General features: G+C 41.3%; 1 protein-coding gene across 1 annotated transcript in view; it reads right to left on the reverse strand.

The window, feature by feature from the left end:
* COL24A1 (collagen, type XXIV, alpha 1) overlaps nucleotides 1-18,475 on the reverse strand; it is a 129,173-nt gene extending 110,698 nt beyond the window's left edge. The window contains exons 1-4 of the mRNA XM_010006740.1: nucleotides 18,384-18,475; nucleotides 12,822-12,883; nucleotides 5,800-7,100; nucleotides 465-518 (exon numbers count right to left, since the gene is read on the reverse strand). Of these exons, the coding sequence (XP_010005042.1) occupies nucleotides 465-518; nucleotides 5,800-7,100; nucleotides 12,822-12,883; nucleotides 18,384-18,475 (1,509 nt within the window). The remainder of the gene's footprint in view (nucleotides 1-464; nucleotides 519-5,799; nucleotides 7,101-12,821; nucleotides 12,884-18,383) is intronic.
* Nucleotides 18,476-19,215: the final 740 nt, after the last annotated feature.

The following is a 19,215-nucleotide window of genomic DNA, read 5'->3' on the forward strand; positions in this document are numbered from 1 at the left end:
TTTTGCTAAACGGCTGAACCACAAGAGACTAAACCAGTTCTTTTCCAAACGGTCTTCTTCCCCTCCCTGGCCTTGCAGTGGTTAATTTTGTAGCCACTGCCTGCACACTGGCCCTGGCCATCCTGCTCATTCCCCTTCCAAACAAAATGAACATGACCTTAGATTGCAGCAGATGGGCTAAGCATAGAAAAACTAAGTTAAACTTGAAAACAGCAAAAGTTCGGTTCAAATGTAACAATGCCCTGAGTACACACCCGTGAACGTAATTAACTGTGCTTGAGGCTCACAGCAGAAAAAACCTGTTTGCTTTGCCTTACTTCAACCTATCTGCCAAACACTATAATCATGCACTTTGATAATCACCAAGAATGTAAATAAACTTGAGAAAAACAAAATGATGCAAACTTCCGTTGGTTATCAGTGACTTGCCTGGAGCTACAGAAGAACATAGCTGTTTTACTCACCCGAGGACCTCTCTTTCCTGATGGACCAGGTAAACCTGGAGGACCTGGAGGACCCTGATGGTAGAAAATTAAAACAATCAAGGCTAAAACCAGTACAAGGACAGTATCACAAGTCTGACTCAGGCCAGTTCTAACAGATTACTTTCTGCTTGTGCAAGCCTTCTTGTCTTGAAAACCAATTCAAATACTACAAGTGTGTGTTTTTAATCCAGCTCTAAATCAGATTGCTGTTTAGCAAGTATCTTGTGTCAGAGGAACTGGAGCTAACAATCTAGATAGTAACTTTTACTTAAGTCTATTTGTATTAAAAGAAGAAGAGATCAGTTCAAGGATAAGAAACAAACAAGTGCAGTGTGTTTCAAAACAAAGAATAGAGAATAATTACGCTTAATAGGTATGCTGGCATGCCAAACATTTTAGAAAAGTTAGGGGTAACTGAAAAAATGAGATACCACCTCACAGAACACACATGACATAGAAGAAAATAGAAGTGGACAAATGACTATTCAATTTCTTATTAAGGGCTTCTCATAAGAGTAACTGGCAGCATGTTCACCCTTGTATATCATGAATATCACTCTTTTTAAAGAAAAAAATGCAGATCTAAAAAAATGCTAGTATATAACCAGATGTATCTTTTACAAATAAATTAGATTATTAGTCACAATAAGAATATTGGGCATTGCACATTTAGTTGTTTCGACCACAGAAATCTTTCCTTCTCTGCATGCAATTGCTGTCCACATTCAACACCCTTGGGTTTACTTCATTGCACTCAAATACAAATAAGAGCTCCAGACTAAAATCTGCAGTAATTTATATTTTATTTCATCTGTCACATTCGAGTCCTAAGAAGGCATGGACTGTTCTTCAGAGTGAATTCAGCTCTCATCCACTTGCTAGGACAGTAAGTCCCAGCTTTAACAGAAACCAAGAACAGCCACTGCAAGGGAAGATGGGCACTTGATCAAAATATTAACAAGGACTCTCCCTAACCACAGTCTGTTACTCTACCCTCCAGCTTAGATTCCTCCCTGCAACTCCAGCAACTTCTCTGCTGACAGTAGATCTAGTTGAGTACATGCAGGTCTTCCTGGAAATGCTTTTCTGACTAGTTTTAAGAAGTTAATCCACCCTATGTGCTTCTGCAACCTGTGAAAGCAACTACAACTTCAAATCAGCATGATTGTTTCTATACTAACTAGGAAACTATTTACACCTCTTAGGCATCCACATAAGCTACAGAGGTCAGCTTCTGAGAGTAAGCCAATCTCTCCAACCAAGGAATTAGTCATCTACTTGCACAGCTTTTCCTCCAACTGCTGCAGTCATTAAACAAACCTGAAGCAAATAAAGTGTTAATGTGTTTTTTTGCATTTGTGCATTTTTGCACTTCCTGTAAGTATTACAGATGCAAATTTAACTCATTAAATAAGAGAGCAGTTTGCTCAAAACAGAAAATGTATACCTTTAAAAAGTTACAACAACTTACTATGCTTAGAAATTGCAAACATTTCATTCAGCTATTGAGAAGAAAAATTCAAGTTGCATCCAATCATGGCTTAATCCTGAAATAATAAAACTAGATGCTACTTTCCCAGAGACACTCACTATGTTTTCAAGGGTCATTGGAATGAATGAAATGGTGAACTTTCACAGACGTTTTCTAGGATACTGAAGATCTTCTATGGATGCATGTGTTTTAAGCCTGCCCTAAGCCAGAGGTAACAGGAAGCATTTAATTGACACACAATAAGCTCCTACGATTTCAGATGCACAGCTGTAAATTCTGCATTAAATCATTAAAACTTCTGCATATACAGATCCTGTTGCCATTCAATACCCAACTCATATTCTTTGAGGTTTCTCTTCCAGAACAACTATAAAGTTTCTCTTTAAAAAGCATTTGACTACACCTCAACCTCAGCTCCCCTCAAATACTTTTAAAAAAGGCTAAATTAAAGAAATATGAGTTTAATGCTTGATCCATCAAATACATAAGGTGGGTGGTCCTTCAGCCAAACAAAAAATACACTAATCACAGAATGTTAGGGGTTGGAGGGGACCTCTAGAGATTGAGTCCAACCCCCCTGCCAGAGCAGGACCAACACAGAATCTAGAGCACATCACTCAGAAATGTATCCAGATGGGTCTTGAAAGTCTCCAGAGAAGGAGACTCCACAACCTCTCTGGGCAGTCTGTTCCAGTGCTCCCTAACCCTTACAATAAAGAAGTTCTTCCTCATGTTGAGCTGGACCTTCCTGGGCTCCAGCTTGCAACCACTGCCCCTCATCCAATCACAGGGCACGACTGAAAAGAGATTGCCCCTCCTTCTTGACACCCACCATTCAAATATGTATATACGTTAATAAGAGTCCCTCTCAGTCTTCTCTTCTCTAAACTAAACAGCCCCAGGTCTCTCAGCCTTCCTCCTAAGATAGGTGATCCAGTCTCTTAATCATCCTTGTATCCCTCCATTTGACTCTCTCCAGTATATCCCTGTCCCCCTTGACAGCAATAATCTCAAGTTTCTATCTGAATCAACAGATACTGAAATAGATTTCTCATTCTGTGTAGGTGTTGCCAGCCAATGCCAGGGGGGCTATCATGAGTGTTACCTGCAGAGCTAAAATGCATCAAAGTGATTAACTGCCCAACATGTCCCCTGTGGCTTAGAGAGCCTCAGCAAACAACTTTGTTCCACCGAGAAATAAGCAAAGAGTAAAATATCCGCTGATGCTACACTTACTGCTGTTTACTTAGCACCAGATTTAGAACCTCTGCCCTCTTTTAAGATTCCCACCCTCACACTTCTTGGCTGGAATCCAAGCATCTCATCCAGGACTCAATTCTGCCTAACGTAAGGCTTGCATTTCCAGTTCCTCCTGGCAGTATCTCCAGACTGCTTCTCCTTACCAACAGGATAGCCCAAGGAACACCACCTTTTGGTCTTCTACTGTTGCTTCTCCTGGCTGACTGTCTTCCTAATCCAGAAAGCTTTTCTAATAGAGAAAACTAACTCCTACCTCATGCCTCAGAAAGCCAAATCATGTGCAGATAGGCCTGCAGATACAATTACCTGCCAGCAACTAACCTAAATGAGCTCTTCAACTCACATCGACCCCTCCTTCTACCAGTGAGGCACTAGGTATCATGTTACTGCAAACTGCCTTAGGACTATGCAATGAGGCTGTAAGTTTGAAAGTTTGAGATACACACAGGATTTATTTTATCTTTATACAGTGCCAACACAAAAAGGAGTGGTTCATCAGATAAATAGCGCAGTTTCCCCCTAAACTAGTGGTTCAGGAGACCACACTGCTCCAGCTTAAACTCACCGTGTATCTTTGTAGGGACTTTGGTCATTGAAACTGCTAGAATTTTAATCAGAGTCTTAATAGTTTTGAAGAAATGGGTGCCTTTTCTATACGATATCCAGAAATGAAAGCTGAATTCTGGCACCCTGCTTGCAGCAGTGGGTGAATTCCAGTTCTCTGGGATCATAAAATACAAGGAGACTAATTATACAAGGCAAGAATCAATTCTAGTAGATGATTAAAAGCTAAAATGAAGCTGAGGAGTTTACAAGAAAAAAAAAGCAAGTTCTTGCCTGTCAAGTCTGATAGAATGAACATTTCTGTGTTGAAAACCCCAAAAAACCCATGAGTTTCATGCCTCACCAGGATTTTTTGCTGCAAGGGAACTTTGCAAGTTCTTCAGTGTTGCTTTTTAGACTCCACTGTGATAAGACTCTGTATTTATGTATTTAAACTTTAGAGTAACACAGATGAAAGCTGACTCTGGTCTTCTCCACATGGGTGTTCTAGACTGAGAAAGCAAACCAAGACCACCCCTTCAAGTCTGAGGCCAACAACTGCCAGGTACTGTGCCACACAGCCTCCATGGAGCACAACTCTTTACAAAAGGTTGTGTGGAAGAGCCTTGCAGGGGCCTCTCCTCCCTCTGGCATCAACCTCTTTGGCAGGAAAGTGCTTTTAGCATTGCCTCTTTCAGCGGCTGCTGCTGTCCCTTCCAGCCAAACTAGTGCTCACAAAGGTCTAGATCAACTTTTCAGCAGTGCCTGTTATTTAAATCCTGACCCAGCAAAACACTTTGGCACAAATGCATCATATTCACTGCCACAGACTATATCAACCACAAGGTCTGCTCTAACTTCCTCGATAGGGTAGACAAGCTTCTGAGTCCCAAGTCTGTAAGAGAGGCATAGAAAACAGTAATATAGACATTTTTGAACTCTCCAAATCAGCTGTCATCTTTGACACTGTAAGTATAGTGTATTTGTATAGAAAAAAAAAACAAAAGCATTTGAAGCATTTGGTCTTTTAAATAGGTTTTTGATTCTCACTACCTTGAGGAAAAAAATAATTAAGTGCTGAAAGAATACATGCAATATATTTATGGACACATTAAAATATATACTAAGAGCTCCTTAGCCCATATCAAGTTGCTTTCCAGTAATAACCACACAAATGCATGCACATACACAAAAAAAAAAGCAAGTGGAACTATCTACTCCATGCTACAGTTTAAAAATGTAAACTAAAGACTCAAACAAGCACTATCATATGTCTCAGGCTAAGCAGGAACTGCTGTTCTTTCTTGTCTGTACCTTCATATATATTGCTCCCATTTTTATATATGAAGTTTGAGCCTTGTGTAAATAGTAAGAAAGGACAAACAATTTTCTATTAAAAGCACTACTGTGCATTTACAATTGTTATCAGGATCCCTTACTTTATGAACTGAAAAAATGCCACAAAATCTTGTAAGGCTGTTCTAAAAATAATTTTTCATGGAGGTTACATGACTACCTACCCTTGGGTTACAAATGGCTTTCCCAGTCTAGATTCTACCACTGGTCACTTTCTACATTTATGAATTTTGATAGCATTGCTCAACTAAGAAATCTATGTTAGTCTTCCAAACAGCTTGGTTGTTCTTCTCATGAATGTGTCTACATTTGTATTGTATGACTTTATCCTGTATTTTTATTAGCTAAGCAGTCTCCATAATTAGCAGTTACAAACATCTGGCTGCATTTCAAATTTTAAAGAAGCCTGGGTTGCCTACCACTTCAGCAGAATGTGAAAGTCTTGAATAGCTTTATATTCTGCCAGTAAATAAAAAGATATGACACTTGAACCAGAATTACATGTGGAAAAGAGACACACTTAAGGCAGGCAAACATTTGTTCAGCAGAGCCAGGAGAAGCTGCAGTGGCAGCTTTGGCATGCATTGGGAGGTTTATTTCAAAGCCTCTGTTAACTATGTGTTGCTGCATTACAGTAAAAAAAGAGTAGTAAAGATAACTTACAGGAGGTCCTGTTTCCCCCTTCAGACCTCTGGCACTTCCCATTTCAAACATTTTGTCAAAATCTTCATAGTCATAAGCATAATTATCAATACCAATATTGTAACTGTTTTCCGTGTTATAAGTCTCATCAGCATCAAATGCATCTTCCTGCATCGGACCAAGGTGGTTATCCAGAGAGAGGTCAACAGGCAAACCATGCAGAGTTGTGTTGAGGATTTGCTGCTTTTTGCTTGGTTTATCTAAATGCCGTTTTGCTTCATCCATTCTCTTGCTTTCAGTTTCACTCTGTTTCACAGGGAAGATCAGAGAAGGCTCACTTTGTCTGCCTGCATCTTCTGTGGTATTATCTAAAGCATTTGGATATGATCCTGTGGGGGTTTTAATGCTTCTTTTTTTGCTCACCTCCTTCTGATGAAAAGGGAGATTGACCTTCTCCTGGAGTTCTGTTTCAGGCCACTCTTCCAGCAACAGAGGTTTGGCCTCTAGAAACTCTGACTCAGAGACATTTCTTGACTCAAAGCGTTCTGATAGAAAGTGAATCTGAGCAACGTTGGTAACCAGAAAGTTGGAGGTTTCTTCCCTTCTATAAGCTGAGATACTTTTTGACAGTTTTTTCTCATTAATCATCATCTCTGAAGAACCATCCAGCCTATCTGACACATGTGGGGCTCCTAGCAGAGATCGATATGTTTCAGCCTGGCGACACTGCTGCTTCACATATTTACAATAGTTTGCAGAGGCTTCTGCAGAGGGAATAATATCTAGCTGACATATAACTCCTTCAAAGCTGACAGAGTGAGAGTTCATCCTTCCCAAGGTAAATAAACCATCCAAATCAAATGTCTCCACCTCAGAAAGTGTTTCCCTGCTATAGCACTTCTTCCCACACTCAGCAAATATTGAGACAGTCTTGTCTCTAATGCCAATGGCAAATAAATGCCACTGCTCATTGTGGACACTATAATCGAAGTAGACACACTGCTTCCCTCCAGTGTGCACCACTACCTTCCTCGGTAGCAACTGGACACCAAACTGCAGCCTGTTTTTGTTCTTAACACTGAAAAGGAAAGCGTTATTTATGCTGTATGAGTACAACCCAATTAATATGGTGAACTGATGCCCCAGGTTTGATGGTATGACTTGGGTGATGGGGGACTCGATATGTGCATCCCCAGCTAGTACAACTCCTGATACAGTCAGGCGAACACCTTGAGGTAACAGAGGTGATGTTGAGGGCACTGTTGTCTCCAAGGGCTGTTGAACATCTTTCACAAGGCCTAGTTGATGAAGAACATCTATTGCTGTAAGAAGAAATAAAGGCACATTGTTGATTTCATTCACAAGCTCATAAATTCAGATCCATATAAACAAATGTACACACAACATCTTAACCATCTGTACTTTCCAGAGCATATACACTGCACACAGCAAGGCCACCAAATCCCTAGTGTTAGGCACACAGGTCTTTCACATAAATCAAACAAATAACTCAAGCCAAAACAAAACTTCCATATTTAAAAAAATAATAACACACAGAAAGGTCCATGTAATGGCCATTGTAACTTAGCTCAATTGTGAAACTGAAGTATCCCCATTTAACATCTTCAACATTTTCACAGAAGTCAGTAAACACAATTTTTTAGTTCCTTATTTGGTTAATCCTGACTACTCCTTGAACAGATTTTTTTTTTTTTTTTTACTTTTTCTTCTGAAAAAACCTGTCACAAATCCATGCTTTTCCTCTTTGTCAGAAAAGTTTAAATGAAAGTACTTGGGGGGGACACTTTTTTTGTTTTGAAGGGACAAGTTATTTGTAACACAGTAACACCTCAGTGGAGCACAAAAGGACAGTCACTGGTTCCAAGCAAAATACACAAGTAAACCTTGCCAAGTAGCTACTACATGCTGCAGAGGTAATGCAACTGGTACCTAGGAAGAATTGCTGTGCTTCCAGCAGGGAGCTTTTCTCCTGCCAAGGCCCTGTGCCAATACGGAGTTGGCTTCAAAGGGAATTGCATTCCCTGCGGGATCATCCTTGATTGTATGTATCTGTGCCAAAGTTGGTCAGACTAAAAGAAAACAAAGATTTTTCTAAGGGGAGATGCAGAGGGTGCTACCACCTCCTTTCCCTCCACACAGTTTACTTTTCAAGGAGGAGAACTCTGCAGAAGCAGCAGTGTAGAGGAGCAAGGAAAGAGGAGAAATGTCAGGACCAAAGGGGCACTGCACTCATCTTCTGGCTCATCTGTCCTTCCAGCAAATGCCAGGCTGCAGCTACCCAGGCAAGACACACAATTAAGAGTGCACTCCACAGCAGGAGACAGCAGTGGACATTAAGACAACAGAGAAACCAGCTGTCCTACTGATTCATGTCCTATAGACTTGACCTTTGCATAAAGAAGTCTGAATGGATCTTCTACAGGGTGGAATGGGTAAAGGTGCTTTCATTGTTGGACTCTCTAGGGTTTTATATAATGTGAGCTTTGTGCTTTAGCCCTTTCCTTAGCCTGGACCTTACAGTATCTCCAGCTTTTGCCTGGCTAAATATCTTCACCTAATAGGTATAAACACAGATGTGTTCAAGGTCCCTAAATTTTCTGATTTTCTGTGCAAAGGGAAACTGAACATTGTAGTTTTCATAAACAGCATTACAAAGAAGCATACGATATAATATTTTTCCCCTAATTGGAACAACTGGCTGGACCTAAGCTTCAGTGAACTGCCTACATTAAAAATTACTAGCAGCATCTAACAGTTGCACTGATCTAACAAGCCTGACTAGGAAGAGATCAGCACTTCCCATGGCATTTAGCTGAGCGCCCATTTACTATGCATGCTGAGCTTCTATTAAGTAAACAACACTATTAAATAGCATAACAAAAATATGGAGTAACCAAGAAAAGTTAAGGATTCAGTGCTATATTAAGAGAAAGAGCAACTGAAACAAATGGATGTTCACTCTCTTAGTGGAAAAAAGGTCTCCTTTCCCATCCTTCCCTTTCTCTGTTTACTGAATGTATTCATAGCAAACTTTAAGAATAGACAGATGTTGGCTTAGTTTCAGTGGTAAATTATGGAAAGAGCCTGACATTTCCTTGAGAGTGGTTTATAAATTGGAACCAAAAGCATCAACCTGAACATCTTGAAAACTAATTACACACCTTGTAGTGTTTCTAGTCACATTTTAGATGCATGGATGTGCCAAGATTATCCTGGCATGTAGCCAGGGGAGACAGAGGTATGGTGAAGGCATATATTTGCAGAAAGTCATGTGTACACTAATTTCTCAAGATGTTTCGCCTCAGAGCAATTAATTTACTATGGCTGTATTTTTATCTGTCAAACAGATAACAGAGGTCAGGTTATAGAAGAGCTTTGAAGCACAATGCAACAGCTAATGAGCTACAGCCCTTTCCCAGGACCCCAGCCCTGCATGGTCTGCATGTAGTTATGGAGGAGAAAGCTGTACTCGTGTTTCCCTTGTGACAGGTAAGAAGAAACATGGGTCCTGAGCGCCGGGCAATTCAGAGGTGTACAACATGCAAATAACACTGCAAGGCTGGAGACACCGCTCCAGCATTTCTGTGCACTGGCTGGGCCAGCTGACTGCACAGAGAACAGCTAAGAATCTAACCTAATGTTGGGCATAAATATCACATCCTAACCTGAAAGATTTGGCAAGTACTGGTATTTTTAAATATTTGTAATTATGTATTTGTATTTAACAATACAAATTCATGTGACCTGTCTGAAGTATTCTAAACTCAAATAAAAGCAAAAAACTTACACTGGCTTAAACCAGTCAATTTCAAAATGACACTTGCTACTAAATCTCAAACTGCAAGCAAAATTACCAGGGTTTTAGCAGTTCTGATTTGAAAACAGCACATTGTTTCAAAGTTATTAAACTGGAAAATACATCTGAGAGCATGATAAGAAGACACATTCTCCATGCCCTGCAAACAGATTTCTGTGAACAATGACAGATTTTGAGAAAACAAAACACAAAGAAATGCTGTATGAAAAATGGCAGCAAAAGATTAAGAATCAATTAATTATCCCTTGCTGACTTGCTGCCTGTTAACCCACCATCAAGCCAACAGGCTGTTCCAAGCTTTTTTGGCCAGTTGTATAATTTCTGGTCCAACATGTTTTATTTTATTTTAAGGCTTTCAGCAGCTCTTGGCAGTACACAGGGTTTTGGGAGCAGACAGCCCTCTCAACTCCTCCTCTCAGCATGAAAACCACTATTTTCTTTACCAAGCAGTAGTCAAGTTTTCTTTGTTTACCCACGTCTGCACAACATCTGTCTTCACTTACTGTTCACTCAACCCATTAGTCCCCCAAACTTTGATGGCTCATCTTCTTGAAGGAGAAGTTCTTTCAGGTTTTTGATGTTAAGTGCTTTCCTTCCACCTTCCAAGAGGACTTGAAAAATTCACAAGCTTACTGCATCATTAGGGGAGGAAAAACCTAACATGAGCTTCAGCAAAAAATCTTCTGACCTTCATGGCATAAAAAAAGGAACTGGGGAGCAATGAGGGAATTTAGCTATTTAATTGATCTACATCCATATTTTCTTCAGCATCTCTTGTTCATTTTCCACATCCCTCCACGCTAATGATTACTTTAAAGGCAAGATATTTGGGATGCTCTCTTCATTTCAGCAATCCTAGTATATAGATTACCCACTTTCCCTTTACCAGTCAGCTCCACCAGAACTAAGGGAAGTTACTCACTGGATTGCCTATTTCCTGGGTAATGCTGCATCTGCAGGTGGGTAAACTAAGATACCTGGCTGCAGCAAATGCTGTCCTAGACACCAGGCTGAGTGACTGGACAACCAGATACCTTGTTTTCCCCGAGCCATACTTAAAGTACTGCTCCTAAAGATTGAGGTTGTATCTTTACACTTATTTCACTGGACACAATTTATAGCAGCCTACCAAAAGGAACAAAGCGTAGCTTCTCAGGTGAAGCATGCAGAGGCCTCCCCTTCAGCTCAGAAGAGAAGGAATGCTAATTACTCTAGCATCTTCATAATTGGCAGAATACGCTTGTTGTTGTTTGGTGTGGTTTTTTTCAAAATATGACTGCCAAGAAAGTTTTGATAACAACTTAAGTGTTAACACATTCCTAATGGGCAGACAATCCTGTTCCTGAACAAACTCCAAACACTGAAAATAAACTAATGCTAGCTCTGCAGGCTATATACTGAGACTGAAGGATGCACTTGGGCTGCTCTTTTGTTTAAGGTGGTTTCCTCAGTCTGTTGTTCTCTGAACTGCTGTTTGAAACTTTGTTTACACACTGTGCAAATGGAGTGCATTAGGGACCAAATTCACCCCCGAGCAGAAAGTTGCATCAAGGTTCAGTGCATCTTTTTGGTCCCAAGCAAGCACGTAGAGAAAATTGTGTATGGGATCTGTGCACAGAGTGTGGAGGGGAGTTTCCATTCAGTAAGATTTCTCATATGACTATCTAGAAATGCTCTGGAGTAATTAAACAAACAAACAAAAAGTAGGAATGCTTCTTCACATGCTGGTAACAACATAAAAAATAATAAATTATAAACATGTCAAGACTGGAGGCTCTACCCATTTCTGCAAAGCTCTGTGTACAAAAGTGCTCTCACCTTAGAGGCAGATAAGCCTCAAACTGCACCCATCCCCCTGCACCACTGACACCCCCAGTCCTGTAGACTTTGAAGTTCTCACTTGAAGTTGCATTAGAAAAGCAATTCTCAGGCACATAAGAAGTGACAGGAATTGTTTCTTTCTTTGCAGAGGAGAAGGGTGGGCTGGAGGGATGAAGGCAAACCATGGGTGCACACCTGGCTCTGGCATCTCTCACCTGCTCCTGCTACACCAGGAAAGCACAAACTGCCTCCCTAAAACAGCCTCTCCCTTTCCACCCCCGCAGGCCTGGAGCAGGGCAGGCCACACACATCAATGGGTGCTGCCCCTGCTCTGATGAGCTTGGCTCAACTATTAGAAAAATCCAGGAAAATCCCATCATCATGAAAGCATGAGCTCTCATTGAGCCCAGTGTGAAAAACCAACTACTAGTCTTACCAGGCAAACAGGGAGCAACTAATGGAAGGCAAAACTAGATAGAGAACAGGAAAAGAAACCAGAGGAAAATAACCCAAGCTTTTCCAGTCACAGGGAATGATGAGAAGGAAAAAGGCATTGTTAAGAATAATTATGGGAGGTTGCAGAGATATCCCACAGGACTCTAGCAAAATCTTACCAGGAATAAGTCTTGTCTTGACAGTGCAACCCATCTGTTTGTGACTACAGAATAACTGAGTATTTGCAGTTAACATACCAGTCAAGGATGGCCTAATTCTTGCTTCACCTATACAGTGAAGGAACACAGCAGAGAACTGATACTGCCACTCTCCTGGCAGATAAGAAATGCCTAAATGGCACGTTAGCCTCCACCACTTCAGAATGCTAATATTCCCACAGTGGCCTCCAGTGCAAGCTGCACATCTGGCACAGTTCTAACAGCTGGCAGATCAAAAGAGAAACCAAAAACAAGACAACCCTATTTCCTCACTAACACCTGCATCTGAATGCAAAACCAAATGAATACACAATTTCACTTTTTGCTTTAATTATGCCAGCCTAAACTAAGCCTTTATTATATGCAGTGGTTTGTTTGACCAGCCCCAAGTGCAAAGGTAACTCAGTCATAGCTTCCCACCCCCAAGGACACCCACTTGCAGTGAAGACACAATCAAAGCCTTTTCACTGTACAAGGCTTCCCTTTTATGAAAAGCTTGCTTAAATATGTAAGCAATTTCATAGACAGAAAATCTGAGTAATGTTCAAAAGGTCATTTTTTCCAAACTGGTTGCTTTAAATTTCTGCTCTCACTATGCTGTAGCTGGTATTTTCTTTAAGTCACCATTAAGGAACTGAATCTAAGGTCACTAGGAACAACAGCCATTTAGTCTTTAATTTCCCAACAGATTATATAAATACCCTGTTATTAAAAAAAAAAAGTGTTCTCACCTTGTTTGGGCACTTGTGCAACAGCCACAGCTACACATATTGAAATGAAAACGAGAGTTTTCCTAAAAGAGAAATTAAAAAAAGAACTTGTGAGAAAACTTCTGAAGTTTCAGAACTCCCAGGCATTAGAAGCTTGAGTCAGTGTCCTAAGTCAATGGCAGGATACCACTGACTTCAGCAAATCCTGGATCAAGGCCATCATATTGTACAACTTCCCGCTAATGCTGAGAAGAGGTTTTAAGCAAAGATCAAGGATTGTGTGTGCCCTCATATATAAGACAAATATTTTAGACTGAATAAAGTAACTGCATCTGGTTTATATTTTCTTGCAGCAGCCTTCAAATATGAATGTATTGTAGTACAAATGCTATGTACTAAATTTCTTCCTAGAAAGAAAAAAAGTTACTGTAAAGAAACTATAAAACAGATTACAAGTTAATGCCTATAAAGATCATTAGACACCTTTGTCCCAGTGTACCTGCTATCAGTCTTGTCACTGTGCCAGTATCAGTCTTTTACCTTAAATGAAAATGTTGTGTCACACTTCTGTTCCTATATGATAAAATTTTGTTCTGTTACAAACAAGGTCTGCTCTTCACAAAAAGTGAAAAAATAGCATTACATTTTGACTGAAGACTTCATGCTCAGATGCAAGACTGTGATACTGGTAGATACCATAAGCTCACCGATTTCACCAAACATATATAAGGTTGATACAGACTTACGTGCTTGAAATCTGCTTTAAATGAAGACATGACAGGCAAAGTGTTAACTGCTGAGCAAAGAATACATTTTTACCATGGTTAAAAACAGACAGTCTAGTATTTTTTATTCAATTATGGTATTAGCTAGTGACTGAATCTTGTAATAAATTAGGAATGCATTTTCTGTTAATATTAGATATCCAGGCACAGAAATGTACGTAACAATAACAGTGACCTGTATCTATTTAGTGCTAAGAAGAAATATTTCTAAAATATCAGAAATACAGTTCTGATACTGACTATCCCACTCACTCTCCAGCCTCAGCTTCACCCTCTTTCTCATTAACATATATAACCTCATTGATTTTTTGTAATATTAAATGTTAGACCCACTAAAAGTGGTTGCTGAACCAGAATGCTCTTGAGTATGTGGGATAAGCATATTTGAAAGTAACACAGTTGCAGATAAACACCTGTAGCTTCATTTGATGCAGCTTTACCAGCTAATTAGTCAAGTTCTCACAGCATAAAAAGTTCAGAAAGAAAACCCCACCACTTTAAACAGGAACATGTGGCTCAAACAGCAATGACAGACGAGTTCCTTCCACTGAGTATTCACTACCTGGTTACCTTCAGTTGAGAGGATAATGCACGTGTGCATAAACCAAGTATTAGTAGTGCTAAAATGACAAGAAATCATACTATGATATATATATATATTTGTATGGACACACACAGAGATCAGTATTTAGTGAAAAATAAATTCAAACATTCCAGAAATGTACAAGTACATGAAAATAACAAAGGAAAAAAAAAGTGGGTTTAGCACTCAATTTGCTCAGTAAAAATTCATTGATCTAGCAGAAAATGGGTTTGATTACTTACCCTCCTTTCACCTAGGCAGCTTTACTGCAGGGTTTCACCTGCAACTGGTGCTGCTACTTCTTGTGGGCTCCCCCCTGCTCAGCCCAGACCAACCTGAGCAGCAGGTAGGTAGTTCTCAACTCCCCAAGCCCAGCCCTTGATCAACACTTGCCAATCAAACCCCACCGGACTGAGCCTTCCCCCCATTCCTGTTATGAGGGAGAACACCCATAGGAAATGCTGAGAGGAGAAAGGAAACATTATAGACACAAACAATCCCCATTCCTTACAGGTGTGGTAGTTCAAACAATAATTTAAGAAGTGCAGTAATCATCACCACCTGCTCTCCAGCTCTCAAATCTCTCTGCTGTCCTTTCCCTTTCAACCTGATCAGCTGCCTGGACCGAATTCACAAATTGGCACTCTGATTTTCAGACTAAGCAGTTATTTAAACAGGATTTCAGATTACAGGGGCAGGGAAAAGAAGCTTTACAAAATTAGACTAAACATTTTTCCCAATATGATCTCTCTTACAGAATCTCCTGCAGCATTCTTTCAAAATTTCTGCTCAGATTTTTCAAAGCAGTAAGTCTGTGGGATCTTAGACAACATTATGTCTATTGGTTCTACAATTACATGTGGATTTGCATACTGTGAGAGTTTAAGTTTTGGCAATCAGAACAAATTAATAATTTTCAAAGCAGTAAGGCATGATAATTTTGTCATTGCTATTACCACTGTAAAACTGCAGAAAGATGGTGGTTTTTAGAAGAAAATGCACAGGATATTCAATCATGCATAATTGCTCCAGTTCTGATCACAGAAGGGGAGTGGGGTGAAAACTCCATCTTATAAATCCCTACATACTTGTGGGGACATGTTTTTTAACTAACCAGTGCACTCTTCAGCTATTCCTCTCCTCTGGCTTACTCCTGCTACAACCATGAAACATCTACTGGAGCAGTCCTGCCACTCCTGCAAAAGACCTGATATGAACTGTTGTCCATCAGCTATGGGACACTTTCATTTTGCAGCTCTGAAGACCAGAATTGAAGTTCTGGTGTTATTTCACACGTGAATAGTTTCCATGACACACAAAACATCTTTATATCTAATTAGAAGCTCAGTTACAAGAGAGAGCTGTGTCAGGAAGAAAGCCCATGCATTGCACTTTACCAGCTAAAACTCAGGACAACTATTCATTTGACTTTCATGTGTGCAAAAGGAATTCACAATTGAAAACAGTGATAGACATCTTAGTTAACTCTACAGTAAGGACACTCAAAGAACCTCAGAACCCCAAATGCAAAGATAACTCCTCTTAACATTACAAAAGCCTCTTCCAAAATATCAGCCAGGGACAAGAAGTGTGTCAGGTATCTGCCTTCAGCACCTCCCAGCAAATGTTGTAGGAGGGCAAGAAATTCCAAAATGCTCCAGGGCTGTAAATTACATAGATGTAACTGGATACACAGAAACATTTAGTGTGAGGTTAAGACAAATGTCTGGCTTACACAGTACTCTCCAGCTAATGTCAAGAACATATGAGTGATCAGCTAAGAGAAAAAACAGGGACCAGAGACAATCATAGAGCTGGAGGTTCCTTCATAGTCTTCCTTTACATTTTTTCACAAGTAAAATCTTTTGTAAATTAAACCATGTGCAACCTAAGGCAGAGTTGCACCAGGGAGCCCTCCGTGGCTGAAGATTAATACATGAAATTCTGTCTAAGAGAATCTGCTCACGCAAACCCTCCCGTCATAGTCAAGATCATTACTCTTTGCATTAAATGTTGTAGAGCAGCCAGTTCTCAGTCTCCATCCTCACACGAGCACTGCCACTAAGCCACCAGGCTCCCTGCTGTGTAACGAGTACGTGCCTTGATCCAGCGTCTGCCATAGCTGCAAGGAACAAAGCAAGCAGCATGGAGAACCCCAGACCACCTGCATTAGCTGAGCCCCCCAGGGAGCTTTTCAGAAGAGTTGCCCCGTTAGGACAGGACAATAGAAAAATGCAAAAGCACATGGCAGGGAAACTCCAGCTGATTCAAATGCTGGCTAGTTTCCCCCATTTAACATCACACAAAGCTGTTCGAATACCCCTTGGCTATGTCCTGCCCTAGAGTGTAATTATCTCCTGAGCTTCCTCCCCTCCTCCTACCTTTTCATCCTCTCTCCAATTTTACATGCAAACCTGACCTAAGGGCAACTATATAACTGTTTGGAGGAAGGCTATGAAATGTGGTTGAGCTATTCTACCGCTTCTATTTCTTATAATCTTTGACATCTTGTGGCTGTTTGTGTCTTCCTGTGAGTGGACAGCAACTATCCACCTTAATTTTTTTTTCCATTAGGGATGACAGATGGATGAGGAAACTGATAAGCTTCAGAGCAAGTCGTGGCAAGCAACGATGCAAAACTCCACCCTCTATTCAGCACTGTACAGAGCTTGGGTTTGGTCAGTGCACAGGGGCACAGGGTAACAGTATCCTCTTCATTCCAGGATAGACAGTTTCATGAACCTCAAATTTAAAAGAAGAAATATGTGGCTGCTAAAGAAGCCAGGAAACCTGTTCCCAGTGTAAATGGCACAGATGCAGAACACACTAAACTTGAGGGCTGTATTCAACCCTCTGCTCATCAGTGACTATGGTCTAAATCCCAGCACCTGTCACACATACATTACATCATTAACTCTTGCCGAGGACTGCTGAGGAGAATAGCCTAGTGTGTCCATCAAGCCTGAGGGCTTGGGGAAAGGTGATAGACGTTGTGGACACGGATGCCCTGGGCTTCTCAAAGCCCCCCAAACTGTTAAAAACCTTTTCTTTCAGGATCTGAAAAGACAGGGATCTTCCTTGGCTGCTATAACTAGATTGGCCAGCAGGGCCATCGCGGCTTCAAAGTTTTGAGACCTACAATAAACGTGGCTTGAGAGGATGCAACAATCTCTACAGCCTCTCCCCTGTGACCCCCGCCACGGCCTTTGGGCACAGATGCCATTGTGGGAAAACAATTGACCACATTGAGCAGGAAAACTTCTGAATTCATTTCTGCAGGTTCACAGGTGAAATTATGGGGGAAAGGAAGAGACACAAGATAAGGTGTGAGACAGAGGATCAAAACACTACTCTTCTTTCCTCCTGAGGACCAGTGGCCTAAGAGGCATCTTGCAACCTTACTGTACACTTCAGAGGAAGGAAACTCCCTGCCTAGTGCCCCAGCCACTCTCTGGACAGCATTTGGCTTAAGATGAGAAACCACCACATCCAAAGCAGTCACCTCTGTTATTGTTTCTAACAGTAGAAAAATGAACTTAAAAATATAATTTTAGAACCATTTTATGAGTATGTACTTGATTTTTTACACTAGCTGTCTTATCTGGCCAGAGTACACTAAGAGTTTGTCTCTGCGTTGAGGCACAAGTACACAGATCAAATCCTCACTCCTGTGAAATACTCTGTTCTTTCAAGATTTGTCTCTGTGCATCTTGTAGATAGATCACTCTTCAAATGTTCTACAACTCAGCACTTGCAAGAGACATAGGGAACACAAGGCTGATCATGTTTTAAAATAAAATATTCTGCCAACAAATTTGGTGAGAGATTTAAGAGTAATGGAGCTGTAGGTATCTTATTTATTGAACCTACAGAGAAACCCCTATACAGGTAGCAGGTATGACCTAGTAGCATTTCCACAAAAAGATTGCAAGGGACTGGATGGTTTCATCCTAAGGAAACCTGATCCTTTTGAAAGACTTCTGATTTCTTAACACAGGCAGCTAGGTTGCTTTCTCTGTAATAATGTAAACTAGGTAAACAAGATTAATTTTGCCCACAGAAGCATATAGATACATATCCTGAAGCTATCTCAGGTTTTGAGCTTGGGTAAACTGCACTTGTGCTGTTGTACTACTTTACTGTAACGCAATTTATGTTCTCTATCAGCAATATCCCTTATAGAATTATCAAACAAAAGCCTTTTAAAAATCGTACTCAGGAGATTCCTGAAGAAATCCCACAGACACAGCCATTAAAGACGCGGATCTCCCGGGGAGGTCACCTTCCGGCACCGCCGAACTGCTCATAAACGCTCCAGGGCACCCAGATTACACACCAAACTCTCTTGAGAAGCATAATCCTCGCTACAACACAAACCAAACCCTTCACTGTCCCACTCGGTGCTCTGAGTGAACTTATTCAAGCCACAGCTACAATAAACCAAGCACTTTACAAAAAAGGGCACATACTGGTAACCTGTACAATATCATCACAGCGATCAAAAGTTCACAGTATCTTGCCTAGGCTGCTTTTAGGCAAACTACAGAGGAGAGCAGAGTTCTGACTTCGCATCACAGACAACAGCACGTTAGAAATACCTAAGCCTGTGGCAGAAGCACGTAAATACAGGGCACGTCCCCCGGTCACCTCCGCTACCAAGAGAGCAGCCTCAGCTCGCTTAAACCTACGTTCTGCAGGTTTTGTTTGCTCGCTGTGTTTTAACAGCTGTGTGCCAGCGGGGAGGACGAGCAGCCGGGTCACCTGTGGGTGCAGAGGCAGGCTGTCCCCGGGACCCCTCTCCCAGCCCCGGGGATGCGCTGCTCTCCGGTCAGGACCCTCCCCGGGCCGGGCTGCGGGCTCGCACGGGGGAAGAATGACACGAGGGGCCGGGAACATCCCGAAAAACAGGAGGGAAAGGAGAGGCAAGGGCGAGCGCCTGGGAGCGCTAGAGGCGTCCGGGGGCGAGAGGCGCGCAGGCACCGCGCTGCCCGCAGAGCCGGCACCGCGCGGGACCCCCGGGACCTCCCGGGGTCACGGCTGGAGCTCG

Source organism: Chaetura pelagica, unplaced genomic scaffold (genome assembly GCF_000747805.2).
Source record: "Chaetura pelagica isolate M959 unplaced genomic scaffold, ChaPel_1.0 scaffold69, whole genome shotgun sequence".
Taxonomy (NCBI): Eukaryota; Metazoa; Chordata; class Aves; order Apodiformes; family Apodidae; genus Chaetura; species Chaetura pelagica.